The sequence below is a fragment of the Podarcis gaigeae genome (genome assembly GCF_964106915.1).
Source record: "Podarcis gaigeae genome assembly, chromosome: 4".
In the NCBI taxonomy this organism is placed as follows: Eukaryota; Metazoa; Chordata; class Lepidosauria; order Squamata; family Lacertidae; genus Podarcis; species Podarcis gaigeae.
In genome coordinates, this window is record NC_139677.1 from 73872327 (window position 1) to 73893033 (window position 20707).

The 20707-nt window shown below is 41.3% G+C and overlaps 1 protein-coding gene across 1 annotated transcript in view; it reads right to left on the reverse strand.

Annotated features, from left to right (window-relative positions):
• The window catches only part of FILIP1L (filamin A interacting protein 1 like), a 155932-nt gene that overhangs the window by 60791 nt on the left and 74434 nt on the right, over positions 1 to 20707 (reverse strand). The window contains exons 2-3 of the mRNA XM_083736147.1: positions 6579 to 6858; positions 4391 to 4564 (exon numbers count right to left, since the gene is read on the reverse strand). Coding sequence (XP_083592273.1) covers positions 4391 to 4564; positions 6579 to 6848 — 444 coding nt within the window. The 5' untranslated portion in view covers positions 6849 to 6858. The remainder of the gene's footprint in view (positions 1 to 4390; positions 4565 to 6578; positions 6859 to 20707) is intronic.

Consider the following 20707-nt stretch of genomic DNA (forward strand, 5'->3'; position numbering starts at 1 on the left):
AGTCATAAATTTGTGAGGCCAGAGTGAATTCTTTAAAAAAAAAATCAGGCCAAAGTAGTTGATTATTTTTTATTTATGTTGGCATTTGTACAGCTCTTCAGTGACGCATGTAATTCATGGCCTTGCATGGTAGTTAAGGGCTACAGCGCAAGCACAGTACTGTTTTAAACTTGCTATTGGTGGTTCAGTGCCAGAGAGTTAAAGATAGTTCAAGAGTAGCTGTTTCCCAGGAGAAAGAAGGCAAGGAGAGGATGGTTTTCATAAAACCTAGCTAAATCAATCTTCTTTAGTTGCATGTAACTTGTTGCATGCACCTAGTGACCCCAGGAGGGGATGTGTATCCATATTTGCACCAGAAGCTCAGTTTATATCAGTTATATTAGGATTCAGATGAGAGTCATGATATCAAGGAAGATGTATATCTACAGTCGTGGGTTCAGCAGTCTGCTTAAGTGCACAGATCTCCTCTGCTACTTTAAGATGAATGTATAATTTTGAAAGAGCTGTGTTACACGTTAAGTTATTCTCATTGTCCAGGTAAATGACGACTAATCTGCTATAACTACTCTAAGCTTGTCATGCATAAGGAATAATATGGCAATATGGAAATAAGAACCTAAATGTTTTTAACCATATCATTCTCCATCTCAGTAAATGTGTTTCTTACTTACTGTATCTAAACATGGCCCTGTTAGTTCTCATACCACTCCCAGAACATGAGCCCGAATCTTGGGGGTTGATACCATGAACGTAGGCAAATATTTAAACCACCCATTAAGAGTGCTTTTATCTTGTCTGGATTGAGCTTCAGTTTATTGGCCCTCATCCAATCCATTGCCATTTCCAGGCTCTGATTTATTACTCCCACTGCCTCACCTGTGCTAGATGAAAAGGAACGCAGGGTGTCATCTTCATACTGATGACACCACAGCCAAATCTCAAAATGACCTCACTCCAGTTGCATGTATATGATTTGGGGGGGGGGGGGGGAATAGAACTCTTCAGAGACTCTGAGGCATAAATGTCAAGGAGCAGAGCAAAAATACTCAAGCACCATCTTCTGGAATCAGCACCAAGGCATGAGTGGAGCCACTAAGAAGCAATACCCCCAGCACTGAACTTTCACAGCCTCTCCAAAAGGGTTGTATGGTCAAGACTATCAAAAGCTATTGAGAGGTCCAAAAGAACAAAGTTGCACTTTCCCATCTCTCTCCCAGCAAATGTCATCTTTCTATGTGTCCAGTCTGGTTTCTATGCCAAATCCTGCTTTGAAGTCTGACTGAAATGGATTTAGATAATTAGTTTCATCCAAAATGTGCTTGGAGTTGGCTGGCAATCACCTACTTGATCACCTGTCCCAAGGGAATGTTAGTAATGAGTTGACAATTGTTCAGGTTTCTGGGTCCACTGCAGTTTTCTTTAGTAATGGTCATACCTTTTAATGTGGCTGGGAGCACCTATTCTCTCAAAGAGGCATTTGCCATCTTCTGTACTCAGACCCACTAGCTGTAATAAGTGAAGCATGGCAAGGGTTGAACATTCAGGCAGTTAGCCAAGTGCCATGCCCATATTCTGGGTCCTTAATGACTGAAATCCAACAAAATGGAGCCAGATAGTGTTCTGGACATCATTTTTATCTGATCGGCATAAACTGCGGTATCCAAATTGTGGTGGATACAAACAATTTTATCTTCAAATGCTTGCTACCGAGGGATCCTTTACATCTCCTGTCGGACAAAATCGTAGGAGCCCCTAAACCACACAAAAGCTCCACAGGGTTGGCACTGTGAAGAGCAGTGGTGGTAGGGAAATTGCTTACTTATCACCAGAACTGCCACACAGTGGGCTCAGTAGTGACAAAACAATTCGCTACGGGTAAGATGCTGAGGTTTCCCACAGAAATGAAGCTCCCCCTGCCTCCCTCTGGCAACATAACTTGACTGTATGTCCTTTAGTCTCTTAGGACAGTTTCATGTGACATCATATCCTGTGCACATAAATGGTAAATGTGGCAGTGGTTGGTGGGTCAACACCCACCAGTTGTGGCTTGAGTGAATTGGTCTTTATGAAACGATAGCTTGAGTTGTTGTTGCCAAAGAGAAATGAGCTAAACTGGCAACAAGTGAGATGAAGTTCTTAATGATTTCAAAACCAGGTTGTCTGCCTCTCTTAATACTTCATTATAGGAGTGAAGAAAGCTGCACATATTTGTCCTCTTGGAAATGTGTATACTTGTCCCAAGTATAGAACTGGAACCAAGACGCACATAGGATAAGCTTGGCAATTCTCAACTGGCAAAGCTGTCACATTGTTGGCAGCATCTTAGGGAATGCTCCTGAGAAACCAGCAATTAGAATAGCAGGGACTGTGAGAGCCAGGCAATGAGGTACATTGACAGAATTAGTGTGGGGAAGTCACATAGTAATTTGCTTCTTCCTGGCACTCCAGCTGTAACTGGTCCTGGTGGCCCTTTCTCTCTCTTTTATTTATTTCATAAACATTAGAAACAAATGAATGTACACTTTATCTTTTCCAAATTCTATTTAAAGTTACAGTGTTCTGCAAAATGTTCTGCATGGTGTTTATCAGTTTCTTCCGTTTCCAGGACTCCAGTCAGCATGAGGGATCTGTACCATTTTTTACTATTTTCAGAATGTTTTTCTTTGCCTTTGATATTGCCAAGGAAAGTGGCGCTAGAAACTCATTTGCTGCCATGTAACGTTAGGAAGAAAACATTTGTATAATGTATGCAAGCTAGAAGTCCAAATTATGTTTTGGAAATTTGTGGGGAGGCAAGACTGTTCCTTCCTTGGATCATTTCCTTTTGTGCTCAGAGCTTCTATGACCTAATACCCTACAGTGTTTTGAAAAGGCATTGACCTCTGCACCTGAACTTCAAGAGAATTGTATCATAACTAGAGGGTTAAGGCTTCAAGATCTGGAAACGCATTCTAACCTTTTTGTGTGACATTGGTTGCGTATGTGAAATGAACTTTATCGTATGTTTCTTTCTGAAGTCTGGAAAGTGCCCTGTGGAAGAATTCTATTCATGATGTCGTTTATAGTGAGCTGTAATGAGCTGTATACCAGAAGCATGTGTGTTTGAGTGAGGAGGAAAGCATTTAGGAATGCAGATAGATATTGGCTCACATTTTATTACTTTTCATCATTTTCATCATTCATAGTTCTTTAGCAAGCTCCAAATGTAGAGTATCTCTCAATGCTGGATGTTGAAACATCTTTCTAGGGAACTCTACAGTCTAGAGATGCAGTGGTACCTTGGTTCTCAAACTTAATCCACTCTGGGAGTCCGTTAGACTCCCAAAACCGTTTGAAAACCAAGGTGCAGCTTCCGATTGGCTGCAGGAGCTTTCTGCACTCAATCAGAAGCTGCGTTGGACGTTCAGCTTCCGAAAAATGTTCACAAACCAGAACACTTACTTCCAGGTTTGCAGCTTTTGACAACTTCGGTATGCCATTCGAGAACCAAGGTATCACCAAGGTAATCAGCAGGCAAATGATTCAATAAGTTACTGTCCCCAAATAAGTAGTTTGTGTAGACAGAACAGGAGTGGTACTGGTGATGATGATGCACATTCTACAGTGGATATCAGTGGGTTGACCAACCTACCAACTTCCTTCCCCTGGAAGCATATCCAATCCAAACAAAACACTAAGAAGAAAAGGTATGTTACATCAAGGGTGAGAGGAAGAGAAACAAAAGAGGAAGGGTTTTGGTTAAAATGGGTAAGGCAGGTCTTAAAATGAGGGGAGCAGGTCTTCAGAAGTGTGGCATAATATATGGACGATTCCTTAGCCCATGATTCACAGAAGCCTTGCATGGTGCCCACAGTTTCATCCCCTGCTGAAATTAGGCTTGAAAAAAGCCTGTATTAGCAAGTGGAGGCCTTTACCTCCCAAGCTCGGGCGGGGGGCGGATTTCAGGGAGGTTATAGCTGGGCTGGGAAGAGTTGCAGTGCATGTGTTCACAAGGGTTCTTCTGGTTTACAAACAGTTCCCAAAGTTCAGTGATAAGAGTCCACAGTTGTTGGTTTAGGAATCTAACTGCGGGCTTCGGGATTCGTTGACTACTTAGGCTTTTTACCATTTGACAGTTAGGTTTGCCTTCATCTCGCTTGGAAGTTAGGTTTGCCTTCATCTTGCTTGCTTTCAAAGCAGAAGTGTGTGTCAGTTTCGTAGTGGGGATTTAAAGGCTGGCATCTTTAAGCTCTGAGCTCACTGTTTGTAGAATTCAACAAAACAATATTTTGCTTTGCTGGCACTTGCCCTTCACTAGTTAAATCAACGAGACTCGTTCCTTTGATTCACTGGGTTGGAGGACTGATCCCTGCATTCATACATCCTGCTTTAAAACATGCATCATACCTACCTCTCCCATGGGCTTTTCATAGATATCCTCCTGCCATAGTGTAGCCTTGGCTTGTATAGCATCTCGCTGAAGTGCTTCAAGGACCTTTTTTGGAGTAACAAAGCCATATTGCGCTTCAAGTAAAGCCAGGTTAATTTTTTCAGCCTTTAAAACTCCTATGACTTCATCCTGCGCCTGAGAAAACACAGTTACTCCAGTGAGATGAATTCTGGATATCAGCTGCTTGCAACAATGGTATTGAATTAATTCCTGCATTTTTTATTTTATTTTTTAAGGTCAGCTTTTCATGCAAGTTGCTTTTACTGCTGCCAGTCCTTTGTCAATTCATCTGGCACGTGAGTGATTGGAAAAGGAAAACTTTGCCTCTTTAAACAGGAGTAGGAAACCTGTTGCCCTCCAGGTGTCATTGGACACTCAACTCTCACCATCTCTGACCATTTGCAATGCCAAGGGCTACCAGTTCCCCATCCTTGTTATAAGACAACAGTAGTAATTTTTAAAAATGTTTCATCCCTTCCCCCCCTCCTTCACCTTTGCCTACCACATTCTTTGTTCTCTTACCTTTGGCTTCTGTTGCCATCCCCTTATCCCAATCAGTCACTTTCCATTTTAGTCAATGCCTGTATCTTCCATATGTTGGCAGTGTGTATGGAAATATGGCCATAAAAAAAGGACTGTCAATCAGCAGTAGGAAATGTGGTGTCTCCCAGATGTTGCTGGAAACAACTCCCATCTCCCCTGTCCTTTGACCATGCTGGTGGAGACTGATGTGAGTTGTAGCTCAATATGTATGGATGGTACCACATTGGCTATCCTTGGTGGAGATAAGAGGCCCCCAACATGCACATCTTAGGGTGGGATGGCCAAACAGATAACGTAATGCTTTATAGTCAAACGCGTGCTTTTTCTTACTGGTCAAGTTCTATAAGGAAAAGAATGACTTGAAGGTATTGGCAGCTGTTTTTGGAGTTTCGTGTCACTCATTCCTCCTGGGGGAAGTCAAGGAGCAAGGGTACAAAGTCACCCTTTGTTGTTTTAAGTCAAACCAGAAAACCGTCTGCTACTATTGTTACATATACGTGGTTGTGCACTGAAGCCAGCGAGGTACACATTGCAGAGGATGTGACCTTCCGCAGCGTGCATTCCAATAGCATGCAATAATGGCAGCTCTTTAAAACAAGATTAATTGGCCTAGAAGTTGGCAGGGTGACCCGTGTATGTTTGTGATTACCTATACAATACAATACTCCATACACGTGGCCAAGATTTTTTCAAAAATAATTAATGGTATTAAGGATGTTGGATTTCAGGTGTCATGGCTTAGATCCCTCAAAGCCCTTAGAAGAAGCAGACGCTTTAAATTGGCTGATGTAAGATGCTACTAATAATAATAAAAAGCCTTTTACAGTCATGGCCGGTGGAGACTCTGCTTCTGTATCTTTAGCTGCTTTGACAACACGCAAGCGGAGAGATGGAGTCTATCATTTATTTTGAAAAGAGATAATGTATAGCCCAGGTGAAGCCAAGCTTTTGAAATCCCCTTTGGCTGTAATGAAATAAATGACACATAAAAGTGCTTCGCTTGAGCTGGACTGCACTCTTAAAGTGGAAGGAGCCATAGCTCAGTGGTAGAGTGCCATATGGAAAATCCTAAATCCCAGTATTTCCAGAGTAAAAACACAAAAACCCAGGAATCAGGTAATGGAGACCTTGAAATCAATCAGAGTAGACAATACATGCTGCCAGTCAGAGTGTACAATACTGGCTGGATGAACAAATAGCATGACGTGGTATAAATCTGCTTCCCATGTTCCTGTGAAGTTGGATGTATAAGTACCTGTATTTCTGAAAAACCCAATGTGTTTGATTGCCTTTCCCCCTTTTCATCTTGACAGGTAGCGTTTCACACAGTTCTTTCTTTTAGACTGCAGCCCTATAAACACTTACGTGGGAGCAATTCCTAATGAAGTCAGTGAGACTTAATTATGAATAGATATGCAGAGGATTGCTCTGTAAATCACTATGCTACATTATCACTGACTTTTTTAAAAAAACCACAGTCTGATGTCTTATTTGTCACATGTAAATTAATATATTCATATTGTTTTTACATCAGTGATAGCACCAGAGCTCTCAAAATGGGAAGCAAGAGCTGTGTATTTATAATAAAACAAAAATATATACTGACTTGTAATTCTCCCTCAAGCACGCTCAGAAGAAATAAAAGATCATCGCGAGAAAGATCTTCTCCCTTTTTGGAATAGTTTCTTTGTTTCTTGTCTGAATCAGGGCTTCTCAGGATAGTGTCTGTTGTTGCTGCAAAGTCCTTTTCTGTTTTTCTCCTCTTCATTTTTACCTTCTCGGTGCCAGGGGTGTCTTCTGTATAAGTGTCACTTGGCATTTTTTGAGAATGTTTTGACTTGGAAGAATGTTCCGTACTGTTACTTCTGGAACGCATTTCCAAATACCTGGTGAAGGAAGATCAAAAACCAATGGTAAAAACCTAAAGTAACACAAAATATATTGTTAAATAAAACTGCATCTGAACTGTGAAGATGACAATTCAATTCGATCTTGAGTCTTATCAAAGATTCTAGCAATTTACTTGTATTGTTATGAAGTTGTTATGTTATTACAAAATAAAGTACTGAAGTACTACACCTGTTTACATATAGACTGCTTCCAGATGACCTGCAGATTGAGGGTACATCCTTATCTGTGTGCAAAAAGTTTGCCAAAAGTCTAGGGAACGTTGGCTGCTTATTTGCAAATCTAGCCAGATTTGTGGGGAGGTTATACGCAGTGCTATTTTTCTAGAAAAAGAGGTGCCAGAACTCACCACAAACCCCTCCCTCGTTCTCTTAGAATGGCAATGGCGCCCAACTAAGAGGTACCAGAACTGAGTTCTGGCGAGTTCTGACAAAAAAACCCCCCTGGTTATACATTGTTTCAAGAATTTTTTATTCCATATTTCCCATCATTTTTTAACCATAAAAATGTGCATTTGAGTGTTTGAAATGAGTTTGTTGTAAAAAAAGGTAAAGGGACCCCTGACCATTAGGTCCAGTCGTACAAGAACACTAAATCCATTTGGATTGAATCCAAACCACAAATATCAATAACTTGGAAGCGCTCATAGATATCTGAAGCACAGAGAATTTTATACCCAGTGCATGTGATGTGCATGTCCCCTCAGTACAGTCAGAATTGTCTGTTGAGTTGCCATGTAGATCTGTTTGTGGGATTGTGCCTGGGCAGCTGAAGAAATATCCTCGGGGTGTACCTGAGGATCTACCTGCAATGCTGGTGTTACATTACAGGAACCTAACCTAGGAAGCTTCTTTCTACCAAGCCAGACCATCTAGTTGGCAGCAGCTCTCTGGTGTTTCAGAAGCCGTTTTCCCTAGCCCTACTTAGAAATGGCAGAGATTGAATGTGACGGCAACAAGAACATTGTATTACACCTGAAAATGGTTGGTTAAATTGGAGTGGAGCAACATGCTCATTTACCGAGTATATAGCAACTTCTTTTAAAAGAATTGTGAGAAGAAAAGCATTTTTAAAAAAACAACTGGGTGAAGTGGGACCTGGTGGTATATTTTGGAAGGTGTGTGATGAAGAAGACATAAGAAAATTTAAAGCAACGTGATGAGATGAATCAACTTAAAACCAGTGAGTGGGGAAAGCGGCAACTTTTCTCACTCATATCTGGAGTTCTACATTAGCTTGCTCTTATCTCAGAATATTCCCAGCAATATTCACTTATGGACTGTTTTAGAAAGCTAAGATGATGAGCATTGCAGCTATTGCTTAGTACCCTAACCAGAAAACATGGATGGAACGTGGATTTGGAAAAAGTGTTTTCCTCCCCCCCCCCCCCACAGCTGGATAAAGTGGTTAGAAGGAACCTGAATTAAATACCATGCTGTTATGTTATTCCATCACAGTGGCAGGTGGTTTGTAATACAGAGGTGTCCCTAATATAACTGTCTGACATGCCAGATGAATAGTTACACACATAATATATTATATTTCAGAGCGAGTGAATACATTTTCTGTGTGTGTTTAAAAAAATAAATATAGTTGCCCTTTATGAGTTGTATCTGTGAAGCAGCACATGATAAAATCTTCTGGAACTTTACTTATATATTCTGTCAATCTGGCAACAGTTTGTTTTTTACTTCTTCAAAACTGTATACTGTTTATTATATTCTGTGAAGTTATAACTTTTAACTTTATAAATATTCCTTAAATATAAGAATTTTCTGTGCCTGTTTGGCAGAAATCAGGTACATTTTTTTCAAAATAACTGCGATTTTTCAAAATAAGTTCCTGTGGCATTTATAATTGCTCATTGTTGAATCAATTTGATTAAATTCAGAATATTGATAAATCTATATTTATGTATTTTGTATTTATGTATTTTGTCATATTTTTAAAATATATGTATATATATTTTTAAAAAGACACTTAAAAAAAAGTTTTTATTAGTAATTCTGGAAGATTTAAGGCCCTGAATGGGGGATGCCCCATTCTGTAATGGGTCTTTTAGCATAAGTAATTGATTTATGAATCAACACAATCACTCTTTGAAGCATATATTCCATTTCCCTATGGTATGCAACTTTGATTACCGACTCCTCGCTTCAAAATGTTCTGACTCACAAAGAAATTAAGTCTCCTTTTCAGTACCTAAACTTTAAATGCATCCTGTCATATTGGAAAGTTCATCATCCTTTTCAAAAGAAATTCCCTGGTGCTTCTGCCATGATTCCATGTGTAGATGTGGTTTCTGGTACTTCAGGACTTAATTTGAAAGAATGGTTAATACACATGACTCTGGTTTTTAGGATGCTCTGGGTGTGGTAACTTCACATATGATAGCATTAAATGGACATAGAGATGATAAAGGCCTGTTTTATATCAAGACTTATCCCGGCTTTCGTTGGTCTTCGTGATTCCTCTCATTGCATTGCTTTTCTCTTTGGCATTATTAATGCTTTGAAGACATGAATGAAAGCTGTGGTGGACATGTTGAAACTCCTCCAAAGGGATGTTTTATATTACACCGAACTTGGATGACTAATGCATCAGGCTGCTGGTTTTGTGGCCTGTTTTGGTTTAGCAGAGGGTGTAAAGTGGTAAGAAACACTGGTGCTTCTATGAAGCAAATAATTGATTCTTTAGAACCTTGGCATTTTATTTTCCTTTTTTTCTTCTTTTTAGCAGACCTCTATTTCTTGGGATTCCTTTGTAGTTCAATATTTTTGATTATTTAGGGGAAGTGCCTTTCAAAACATGCTTCGCATGTTTCTGATTTTATCCTAGCTGCTGACTTAAGTAGTTTGCACCAGGGCTTGATGGAAAAAATTCATCACCTCCTTAGCTAATTAGATCTAAATTGGATTAACACAACTGTTCCTTCCAGGTGACTCTTTGTAATCTTCGTGCATAGTTTGATGAACTGTAGTGTAGTCTGAACTTGGAGATATTTATTTCCTTAAGCTGGTTGAGTTTGGGTTGGCCCATGCTCAGAAGGCTTCTTTTCACCCATTTGCAGTGACCTTGTGCATACTCAGCTATCTCCTTTATTCCCTTGCCTGCTCTCCCCAGTTCCCATTTTCATACTCTCTCTCAATGCTACCCTCCTCCCAATACAGGCTTGGAGCTATCCCCTCCTGAATGCAGCACAGTGTGATAACAGTTGTGGGCATTGCTGTGTCCGTGCAACAAGGAAGGGTTCTATTTGCTATGGGCATTCACCAACTCCTAGAGCAGTGGTTCTCTACCTTGGGTCCCCAGATGTTTTTGGCCTACAACTCCCATGATCCCTAGCTCACAGGACCAGTGGTCAGGGATGATGGGAGTTGTAGGCCAAAATATCTGGGGACACAAGGTTGAGAAAGGCTGTCCTAGAGGCTGTGGTCCCTTCAGCCCCCCCATAAAATATTTGAGGGGCCACCCCCAAAAACATTGATGGGCATTTGTATTCAAATGGTGTGTGTGCGCCATGTCATGTGATCAATTATGCAGGGTGAGGCTTACCTGCCCCCCCCTATTTTATTCAAGTTGGCATCTCTCCCTGGGGAAAATTACACTTGTCTGGGGAGACAAACTGCCTGCCATTACAAGAACTGTATGAGAGGGGTGTGGCATTCATTCATAGAGATTACAGCACATGAGGGTAGAGGGAGATATTTCCTCTTTCCCTTCCCAGTCCAGCTGTATTTATCTCTAGGTGCATTGATTTGCTCCTAGAGTTTTATTTCTCTTTTTTAAAAAGAGGAAGCTATGTAGTCTTGCAACTGCAGTGCTTTACAACATTGGTTTGTATGGTCGATGGGCAACTACAACCTGCAGTCAGGGACAGTGCACATCAAGAAAAGAATCAAATCTATTCTTTACATTCCCCTCTCCCTACCCACCCACAAACTTTTTCATCTTGCAACTGCTAGGGGTGTACATGTTGAAGCTTTGTCCTAAGAAGAAATTGTAGAATGGGCAGTAGCATAGTGAAAACAATGTCCTCATTATCGTTCACAGTTTACTCCTGAAAACTTCTGAAGCAATCTGACAGACACAGCTTTACTTAAACCTTTTTCTGTCTGGGAATATTCACTTCAACTTAGCCAGTTTTCACACACATAAAAAAAGAAAAGAAGCCACAGCCCTTTGATCTTCCTTTGAGGAAGCTGTTCTCAGGCTACTCAAACGCGCTTAGTAATGTCTGATAAATCGGCATGCTTGATCCTTTCATGAATTCATGTTCGTGGAAGACCCAGGAATTTACAACCATCATCAGCGTTCTCCTGTTAGCTATAGGCATAGAATATTTTTGTGGAGGTAAACAAAGAATAAGGAAGGCACTGTATCCAAAATGTTTTTTTAATTTGAGAAGCAATGAAAAGCACAACTTTACATTTAAATATGCCTTTTACATTGGTAAAATCATGCAAGATATAGATCAAGAAAGGGATAAGTTGTCCCAGATGGATGGGGTATTGTTGTTGTTGTTGTTGTTGTTTGTCAATAGTGGTTGATCTTTCAAATGTATAGCTTTTGGGAGCTGGCTGACATTCTTTTTTATATAGATTCAATAATGGACCTGAAAAAGGTAGTATTTAGTTACCTAGCTAATTTTCTTTGCATACATGCAAGGAAGAAAAAGCATGGTGAAGGTGGAAGTTGTGGTCAGAGGGCATGGTATTAATGGCTCATGATGACTCAATATTCTTGAAGCTAAACTGGTCTGGGTCTGTTTGGTGCTGAGATGAAGGATCACCTGGGAACCCCATTTGTGCTGCTTTGGGTACCATCGTACAAGAAAGGCAGAATATAAATGTAGTAAATAGACAGTCTGACCAGTCCCAGAAATATATTCATTTATTTGTTTCATAAAATTTATATACCACTTGATTATAAAAAACAACAACTTCAAAGTGGTTATGAACTTGCCTATTGCCAGCAAATGTCAGACTGTTTAAGTCATTTAAGTCCATGATGAAAAAGACATATTTTGATTCACCAGTGATGAATCTTTTGTGTCTGGAAAGGCAGCGTATAAATTAATAAACTGAACTTTAAAAATGGGTTCTTAAATTAATTGCATCTTTTGCAGAAGTCCGAGTGTCTTGAGCTTCCAATTCCCCACCATTAGCGTACTGTTTGAAGTGAGATTTGTGGATCTTATTGCAGGTTGCATTGATCACCCACATATTGTGTGAATTATGGGAACTGGAAGCATCAGGCACATGTGCTAATGTAAGCCAAGCAGCTAACGTAACATATGAGCTAGCTCTTTGGTGTAATTGCTTCTGGCCTGCATTCTCTTGAGTCTACTGCTGTGCCTAGTCCTGGTTAGCTTATGCATCTAGGTAGTAACCCTCTCACCTGTAATGTTCAAAGACTCAGTATGCTGTTTCTACCCATGAAAGTATGTTATTTCTCTGGTTTGTCAACATTAAAAGTGCTATCTGTTGGCTTTAACATGCAAGCTGACATCAATGCTAGCAGATTTCGTTCCCATTCTTCACATGCATAAGGGGATGTTTGTCTTTCTAAGTTAGGAATAGAGCTGACATTGTTCTTTCTTTACTTCTCTTATTTAGCTCATGTACGTTTTCTAACTATTGCTCACTTTTTCAGATTGCGTTGAAAGTGTTTCTAAAAAATAGGGGTGTGGAACCTGTGGCCCCCCAAATGTCATTGGACTACAGTTCCCATTATCCCTGACCTTTTGTCATGTTGGCTGTGGATGGGAGTTGTAATCCAGAAATCTGGAAGGCCACTGGTTTGAAAAACAGCATTTATTTTCTTCCTTAACATGGAGTCAGTGGGGTTGTAAGCAAACTAAGTTGAACTTAAATCCCATTGACTTCAATAGGAACCAATTTTGACTCACATAGTCTAGATACAGCCAAATAACTATGTAAATGGTGTTTCAACAAGGATGCCAACACAACACACCTTTCAGTCAATTTGCTTCCTTAATTACAAGGACAGATTTTAGAGTAATCTTATCTCACATGGTTCTGTGGAGTGAAACTGATCAATAGGATTTGCTTGAAGCCTTCTGGTTAACATGCCGCTACTAATAAAATTCAGGTAGTAGGGCAAGAAGGGAAGTGATCAATTTAAGTGGTTTTGTTGTATAAGCAACCAAGTCTCTCTACTTATTGGCATCCCGGAGATAACTATTGAATAGGTGTCAAGTTTTAGAATACATTCCAGAGCAAAGGTCGCATTATTTTGAAAGTCATAACCTTTTAACCTTACACTGGTTTAACATTTAGATGTTTCTATTTTGATGCTCAATAAACCTGCAGATAACTCATCCTGCCTTTTTGGAATAAGATGGGAAATGAATATAAAATATGCACTGAAATATAGCTAAGACCGTTTGACCAAAATTTCAAGAACAGGGGACTCTTTCAAACTACCATGTCTGAAAGAAGGGAAGATTCATTATGCCTATGGAAATGTGAGCTACATAAACATAGAACTTTCATTGTACACTACGATCCGCAGCTGGCCCAATGTTGTGATTAAGAGAGTGAGCTACAAACCCCTCTTCCGTGAACTCCCAAGGCAACCTTAAGCAACCTACTCTCTCTCAGCCTTGGCTCCCAGTCTGCAGTAAGAGGATATTACATTGCAAACCATCCCGGAATATATGTTTATGAAAGCTGGTATAGAAATTAAACAAATATTTAAATAATATGGGCACTGCTTAGTTTGGGGTTGTGAGACGCATAAGAAGATGGTGTGTTCAAAGCACTTTAGGCTGTGTTCAGAGGGCTATAAATGCCCCCTGCCTTTCATCGATTTGTACCGCCTAGCCTAGGATCCCTACAACACATCCCTTTGAACTTTTGAAAACTCTGACCCTTTTGAAGCTCAAAGAGTTCTGGGGGAGTGTTGATTAGGACCGGAGGAAAAGCGCTTCTACAGATCTTAGTTAGCTGCGCCCTCAAGGACACTCTCAGCTGCAAATAGTGAAGATCCCCTAACAATGTATCCTAGAATAGGGGTAAAAATAGCTTTGTGGGATATGTAACAAGAAGCAGCAGCAGCAGCTGACTGCACTTTCCAAACCCTCCCATACATATAGCGTAGAGCAGGGGTTCCCAAACCGCCATCCGTTGATGAGCTGCATTCAGGCGATGCATTGCAAGGAAAATCATTTCAGTGGTGTACCAACACCCTCAGCAATTTTCACGTCTGTGTGGGGAAAGGTTTGGGAACCATGGGTACAGTGAGGGAGGTCACTCTCCTCCCTGACTTGCAGTACAGTAATTTTGCTATTGTGCTAAATTCTCCAGCTTCTGGGCTAGTGAACAGGAAACTACAAATTTAACCCCGGAAGTGCTGTGATGTGCTGGATGGGGGAAGGATTTCCCCAACCTGCTCTTACTCTAAATGGGCTTCAGCTTTTGTTGTTGTTTAGTCGTTTAGTCGTGTCCGACTCTTCGTGATCCCATGGACCAGAGCACGCCAGGCACTTCTGTCTTCCACTGCCTCCCGCAGTTTGGTCAGACTCATGTTTGTAGCTTCGAAGACACTATCCAACCATCTCGTCCTCTGTCGTTCCCTTCTCCTTGTGCCCTCAATCTTTCCCAACATCAGGGTCTTTTCCAGGGAGTCTTCTCTTCTCATGAGGTGGCCAAAGTACTGGAGCCTCAGCTTCATGATCTGTCCTTCCAGTGAGCACTCAGGGCTGATTTCCTTAAGAATGGATCGGTTTGTTCTTCTTGCAGTCCATGGGACTCTCAAGAGTCTCCTCCAGCACCATAATTCAAAAGCATCAATTCTTCGGCGATCTGCCTTCTTTATGGTCCAGCTCTCACTTCCATACATCACTACTGGGAAAACCATAGCTTTAACTATACAGACCTTTGTTGGCAAGGTGATGTCTCTACTTTTTACTCTCTACTCTACTGGTGATGTCTCCAGCTTGTACTTGTTGGCTATTCTACACGTCCAATTGCTTACGTGTGAAATTCACGCACAACGAAAAAGACAAATTAATGTGTAAGATACCAGCACATGCTGAAGCCAGTTTTTAAAACATTTAGTAATATCCTGGTGCCCCATCTTTTGGTTTTGTCCCTGAATTAATTACATGTTGAGGGGCAACACTTCCTCAGATATAATTCAGATTTGAAAGCTTAACTAAATCCTAGACTATTACTATTGTATAGGGTCCCATAAAAATAGTTTGGGGTCTTAGTCAGAACTATAGTAATAAATGTGGTGTGTGGACTTTGAAAACTATTAGGAACAGAATCCTCGTGAAGTTATATGGGCCACCTGTACAAGACGTAACTCTGCTGAGAGTTAAACCCCTCTGTGGATTTGCAGCAGTCTTGTAAGCAATAGCCTTGTCAAACTTGCAGCTGCCTTTCGAAGCACTTACTCTAGATCCTCCTTTTCCCCCAGCTGGTAGTTACGCAGCGCAAGTATTTTATGATTGGCGTAATGAATGGAAACGGTTGTGATATAAGGAGCTACTTCAGGCTTTAAAAAACAAAACCCAAATCAGAGTTCCTAAAGTGATAGTTGCAATATTTATTTTGTCATTCTGTGGTTTAACTCCCTGTTATCAGGTTGTCTCAGCTATTCAGTTTGGATTTTCGCAAGTACAGCAGCTTCTGCTCTAGGTAAGCTGGAAAAGCCACATGCAGAGGTATACGGTGGTTCCTTCTTCATGGCTGGGACTCGTTTGTTTTACCATTTGTATTTTAATAATTTCTATGAAGGGCCTTCTTCAGGAGCCCCTGCTGTCCAAGGCAGAACAAGTGACTATGGAACATTTGCGACTTTCACCATACACACTCTTAAATCAAATGCATGATTTGCTGGTGTTCAGAGTAAGAGCTAGATTCTGTGTTGTGGCTGCAGTTGGATACCATGCCCAAGGCAAAAGGATAAGAAGAATAAGAAGTAATAGTCGCTTGCTTACTGTCATTTGATACTAAAAAATAGAGTTTATGGAGGTGAAATTTAAAGTACCTGATTTTTAGGCATGGCCTACAACTGAATCATGTGTTTAGTTGTCAACATTTAATTTTAATATTGCTTGGATTTTTATGCAAATTTGAAAACACTGTTTGCATAATACTGCAATATGCTCATGCACAGTGAATCAGGTACTAATAATAGGGCACTGTTCCCCTGAAACTAATCACACAGGAAAATGGTAAATGCAGCTAAACTGCAGTAAAACCTTTACCCTTCGTTGGCACAATAAGAAATTCAATGTGGCCTTTCTAAAATCTTCAGTCTGACTGCAGATTTAATTGGGTTTCAAGCATACTCCTTGGGAAGTTGGAAAACTCTTAAAGCAAATGGATTACCAGTTTCATTTAATAATGGAGTTTCTGCTGATATCTCTAAAAATAAATAGTATATTGTACAGCATTAGAATCCTCTTTGTCCCCAGTTCTAAATTATTGTAATGCCGTGTAACCACACTAATTTTTATAGTTCTGATTCTTTATATGACAGGTTACAGCTGCTACAACTCATTATTTCCATTACAAATAGTGATTCATATTTCCATATGTAAGCAGGAGATCTCATGGCGGGTATGAAATTAAGCGATGTCACTGCTGTGTAGAAGGAAATGCTTAAGCTACATATGGATACAAGACATTACATTTAAGTACACATGTTTTCAATAGATTGTGGTGACTTAAGGTCCTGTGCTTGTTTCCAAAGCATTTTGTGTGAATTTTCTTTTGACAAATGTTGTTAGACAGAGATAGGCCTGAATAAAATTTCCCATTCTCTCCCAGAGATCAGGTGATCCAGTGAGCAGGCCGTGTCTCATCTTGACCCTGTAGATATGCACCAATGCTAGTAATCTAGTGGATGAGAAGGCACCTTGGATTTATTTATTTCATGTCCATCATCTTTAAGATCTCTGCAGCTTGCCAAACTGGGTGTTCTGTTACATTATTTTACTTCAGTTTAGGGCTTCCAGATAGAAATGCATCCCACTTTGATGTTTTATATATAATGGAAGTACTTAAACATCTGCCAAGTGACAACTGAATGCTGGTACTCAGCATGTGACTTAAAAGCATATGTGGGAGATACTAATTAATTGTCATGTTTGCCAAGAGGTGACCCTAACCTGGTCCTAATTAACACATGGGCTGGGACACTTGAGTGGTGGCCAGGTGATGTGGGTGGAGGGGAATCCTTTTTGGAAAGTCACAACTATTTTTTTTTTTAATTCAGGAATAATTTTTATAAAACAGATGTTTTACATATTAAAAGATGTATCCTGGTACTTTGGAGGCTGATTTTAAATAATTTGATGTATTTGGGGAAGTGTTTTTCAGGATTCTCGCTGTTCCATTTTGTTAATCACTATAAGGCTATTTTGTAGGGGGTCTGATGGAATGAGGGGTGGCAATATATGGTATTTCATAACTGGGAGATTGGATTGAAAGAGAGATGCCAGTGACCACCCAGTTAGCTTCTCTGCTGCTCCAGAGAAGCGGATACAGAGCAATGGATCCAAACTACAAGAAAGAAGATTCCACCTAAACATTAGGAAGAACTTCCTGACAGTAAGAGCTGTTCGACAGTGGAGTTTGCTGCCAAGGAGTGTGGTGGAGTCTCCTTCTTTGGAGGTCTTTAAGCAGAGGCTTGACAACCATATGTCAGGAGTGCTCTGATGGTGTTTCCTGCTTGGCAGGGGGTTGGACTCGATGGCCCTTGTGGTCTCTTCCAACTCTATGATTCTATGATATTTAGATTTGAACCTGTCTCTCCCCACGTGCAAAATCAACATGCTCCATCTGGTTGCTTTACCCACTCTCTGGAGCAAAGTAATAATTCTGCTTGGTATGAAGGGCAGAAGAGAAAGGTGGTTGAAAAGACCAGTGGAAGAGCACAGAAGATGGTGCAGCAGTTTTGGAGCACTGGACACAGTTTCCCGGTTGAAGCTCAGTCATCCTTGTTGAGGATAATGCTTGCAAAGATAAATTTCAGGAGGAAGACACAGTTTTCACCTCTTAATTCAGGCAAGTTTTGCTATCTATCTATTGGTCTATCTAGACTTGATCATGCCTTAAACCCAGTGAAATAAATGTGTTACGTTAACTAACTTCAGTCATTGATTTCAGTGGGACTACTAATGGTGATATTCAATGTTGTGTAATTGCATTTTCTATTCCTCTCTTCCTCCTGCAGCCCCTCATGATCCGTAAATCTGCTCCAGGGGCCCCCCTAACCCTCCAAAGCAAACTTTTTTTGTGAAAGGGGGTTGGGGGGGGAGAGAAAAGAGGAAGGGGAAGTCCTATTACATGAGTGAAAATTTGTTCCACTGTTGCGCAGGCATAACTGGCTATCACCCAAGACTAGAAACATACAGTACTAGAAACAAAGGGTGGGATTAAATTTGCATTATTGCAATCATTCTGTCAAGCCAGACAGAACTATCACTTCCTCCTTCTCCTCCTCTCCCTCTCTCTCTCCCCCCTCCCCCCCCAATTCTAGGGCTTCTTCTAACTCCCCAAGCTAGTTTGGCGGGGAGGGGGGGCGGGGGGAGGATTGAAGGAGGCCCTCTTGTGCTACTGAGATTTGTTGCACTCGCTCCAGCTAGCACAACTGATTAGTAGGATCCTGCCCAAATGCTGTAGTCTGATAGCCATTGGACAGAGAAAGAGAGAAATCTGTTGAAGGTTTTATGGCATTGGCATTGTCAAGCAAGATGTATGCTGAACATCATGGTTATCAAAAGGCCGATTTGGGAACTGCTTTCTAGCTCCTTATCTTTCAACACCACCTGTAGCACAATAGAGCTTTTCTCAAGGCTGCCAGTGAGCAGAGATTAAAAGGATGCACAAAATTGACTTGATTTGACAAGGTAGAAAGGGCTTAACAAAAGTAAATTCCTGTTGCGTGAAATAATCTTAGCTTCTGTAGTTTAAAACTAGGTGGGACTTGATTCCAGATGTCATAAATATGCATGCATTTAAACATGTTAGAGGACTTTTACAAAACTGGAAGAAAGCTGCTTTGAGTTTGGAGGCTATAACAGCATAAACCTTTCCCCCTCAAAATAGAGGGGAATGGAAAAAAAACACACCAAAAAACCCAGAACAGAATTTAAAAATGGAGGAAAGGCCTCTTGCTTCATATTAGTTATTGTCCATGGACTCTCCCTAGCTTTTAATCTTTTAATTTGTGAGACTCTTACCTCTTGCCTTGCTCACCACTGGGACCTCTTGGGAAGAGTGTTCAGAAGGGAATGTGTACCTCGGGCTGAAGAGGTTACCCCCACCCCTTAAGTAGAGAGTGCAGGTCCCGAATCTTTGCTTTTAAAACAGAACCAAAAGGCAGGGTATTTTCTTTCTTTCTTTCTTTCTTTCTTTCTTTCTTTCTTTCTTTCTTTCATTCATTAAATACCGTAAATTTCGCTCCATAACACGCAGATTTTTCCTCCTAGAAAGTAAGGGGAAATGTCTGTGCGTGTTATGGAGCAAATGCCTACAGATGGCGGGGGAATCTGCTGCAGTTGTGAGTAGTGCGTGGCTCGCTTTGAAACAGCAAAGCGGGTGTAAGCGGCTCCTGTCAGCGAGCCGAGCTGGGGAGGAGGGAGAGAAGCAGAGCGGGCTTGGCTGCTTTAAAACAACCCCGTCCTCTATGTTCCTCTCTCCTCCCCACTGAGCTGCTAAGTAGCAGCAAAGCTTTTCAGCCAGCCTAGCCGGGAGGAGGGAGAGAAGCAGAGCGGGGTTGGCTGCTTTAAAACAACCCCGTGCTCTCTGTCCCTGCCTGCAGTTTTTTGCTGTCCGATTTTGGATTAGCCACTGTAGGGGCTGTGTGTGTGTGTGCTTGAGCTATCGTTCTCCTCCTCCTGCTTCCCGTTCACTCTCCCTGCGCTCTCCCTCCGACTTTAGAATTGACACTCTGTGTGTCTGTGTGTGTGAGAGAGGGCTCCTTCTCCTCCTCCTGCTTCCCGTTCACTCTCCCTGCGCCCCTGCGACTTTAGAATTGACACTCTGTGTGTCTCTGTGTGTGTGAGGGCTCCTTCTCCTTCTCTTGCTTCCCGTTCACTCCCCCAGCGCCCCTGCGACTTCCAGCGCCCTGCGACTTTAGGGCCAGTTCTCTCTCTCTCTCTCTCTCTCTCTCTCTGTGTGTGTGTGTGTGTGTGTGTGTTTTGACCTCACTGCGCTTGTTGGGGGAGAGTGTTGGTCGCAATTTTTCTTGATTTGTCTCAGAGTGGTTACTATCATGGTTTCCTTGCCGGGGAGGAGGGAGAGACGCAGAGCCTGCTTGTTCTAAAGGAGCAAAGCCGGAGAGGAGCCTCTCCTGCATTATCAGCAGCATCCTTCTCCACACCCCCCACGCGTGCTCCTTGTCCCTTGAGTTATTTTCCTTCCCTCCCCACTTAAAACGTGGTTACAAAGCACGGATCCACATGGATCCTCAGGATTTTTGCACTAGGTCACCCCAAATTCACCATCAGATCACATAGCATGTCCATGGCTACAGCCTGCACCAAAAAACACACACGCACCCACTGTTTCATGGGGCCGCAATGGCGCAAAAACGTGGTTACAAAGCATGGATCCACATGGATCCTCAGGATTTTTGCATTGGGCTACCCCAAACTCACCGTCAGATCACATGTCTGTGGCCACAGCATGAACCACAAAAATCATACATCCACTGTTTCGTTTAGAATATTTTTTTCTTGTTTTCCTCCTCTAAAAACTACGTGCGTGTTATGGTCAGGTGCGTGTTATAGAGCGAAAAATACGGTAATACTTCATAGCCAGAAATTGCCATATGTATGGAATA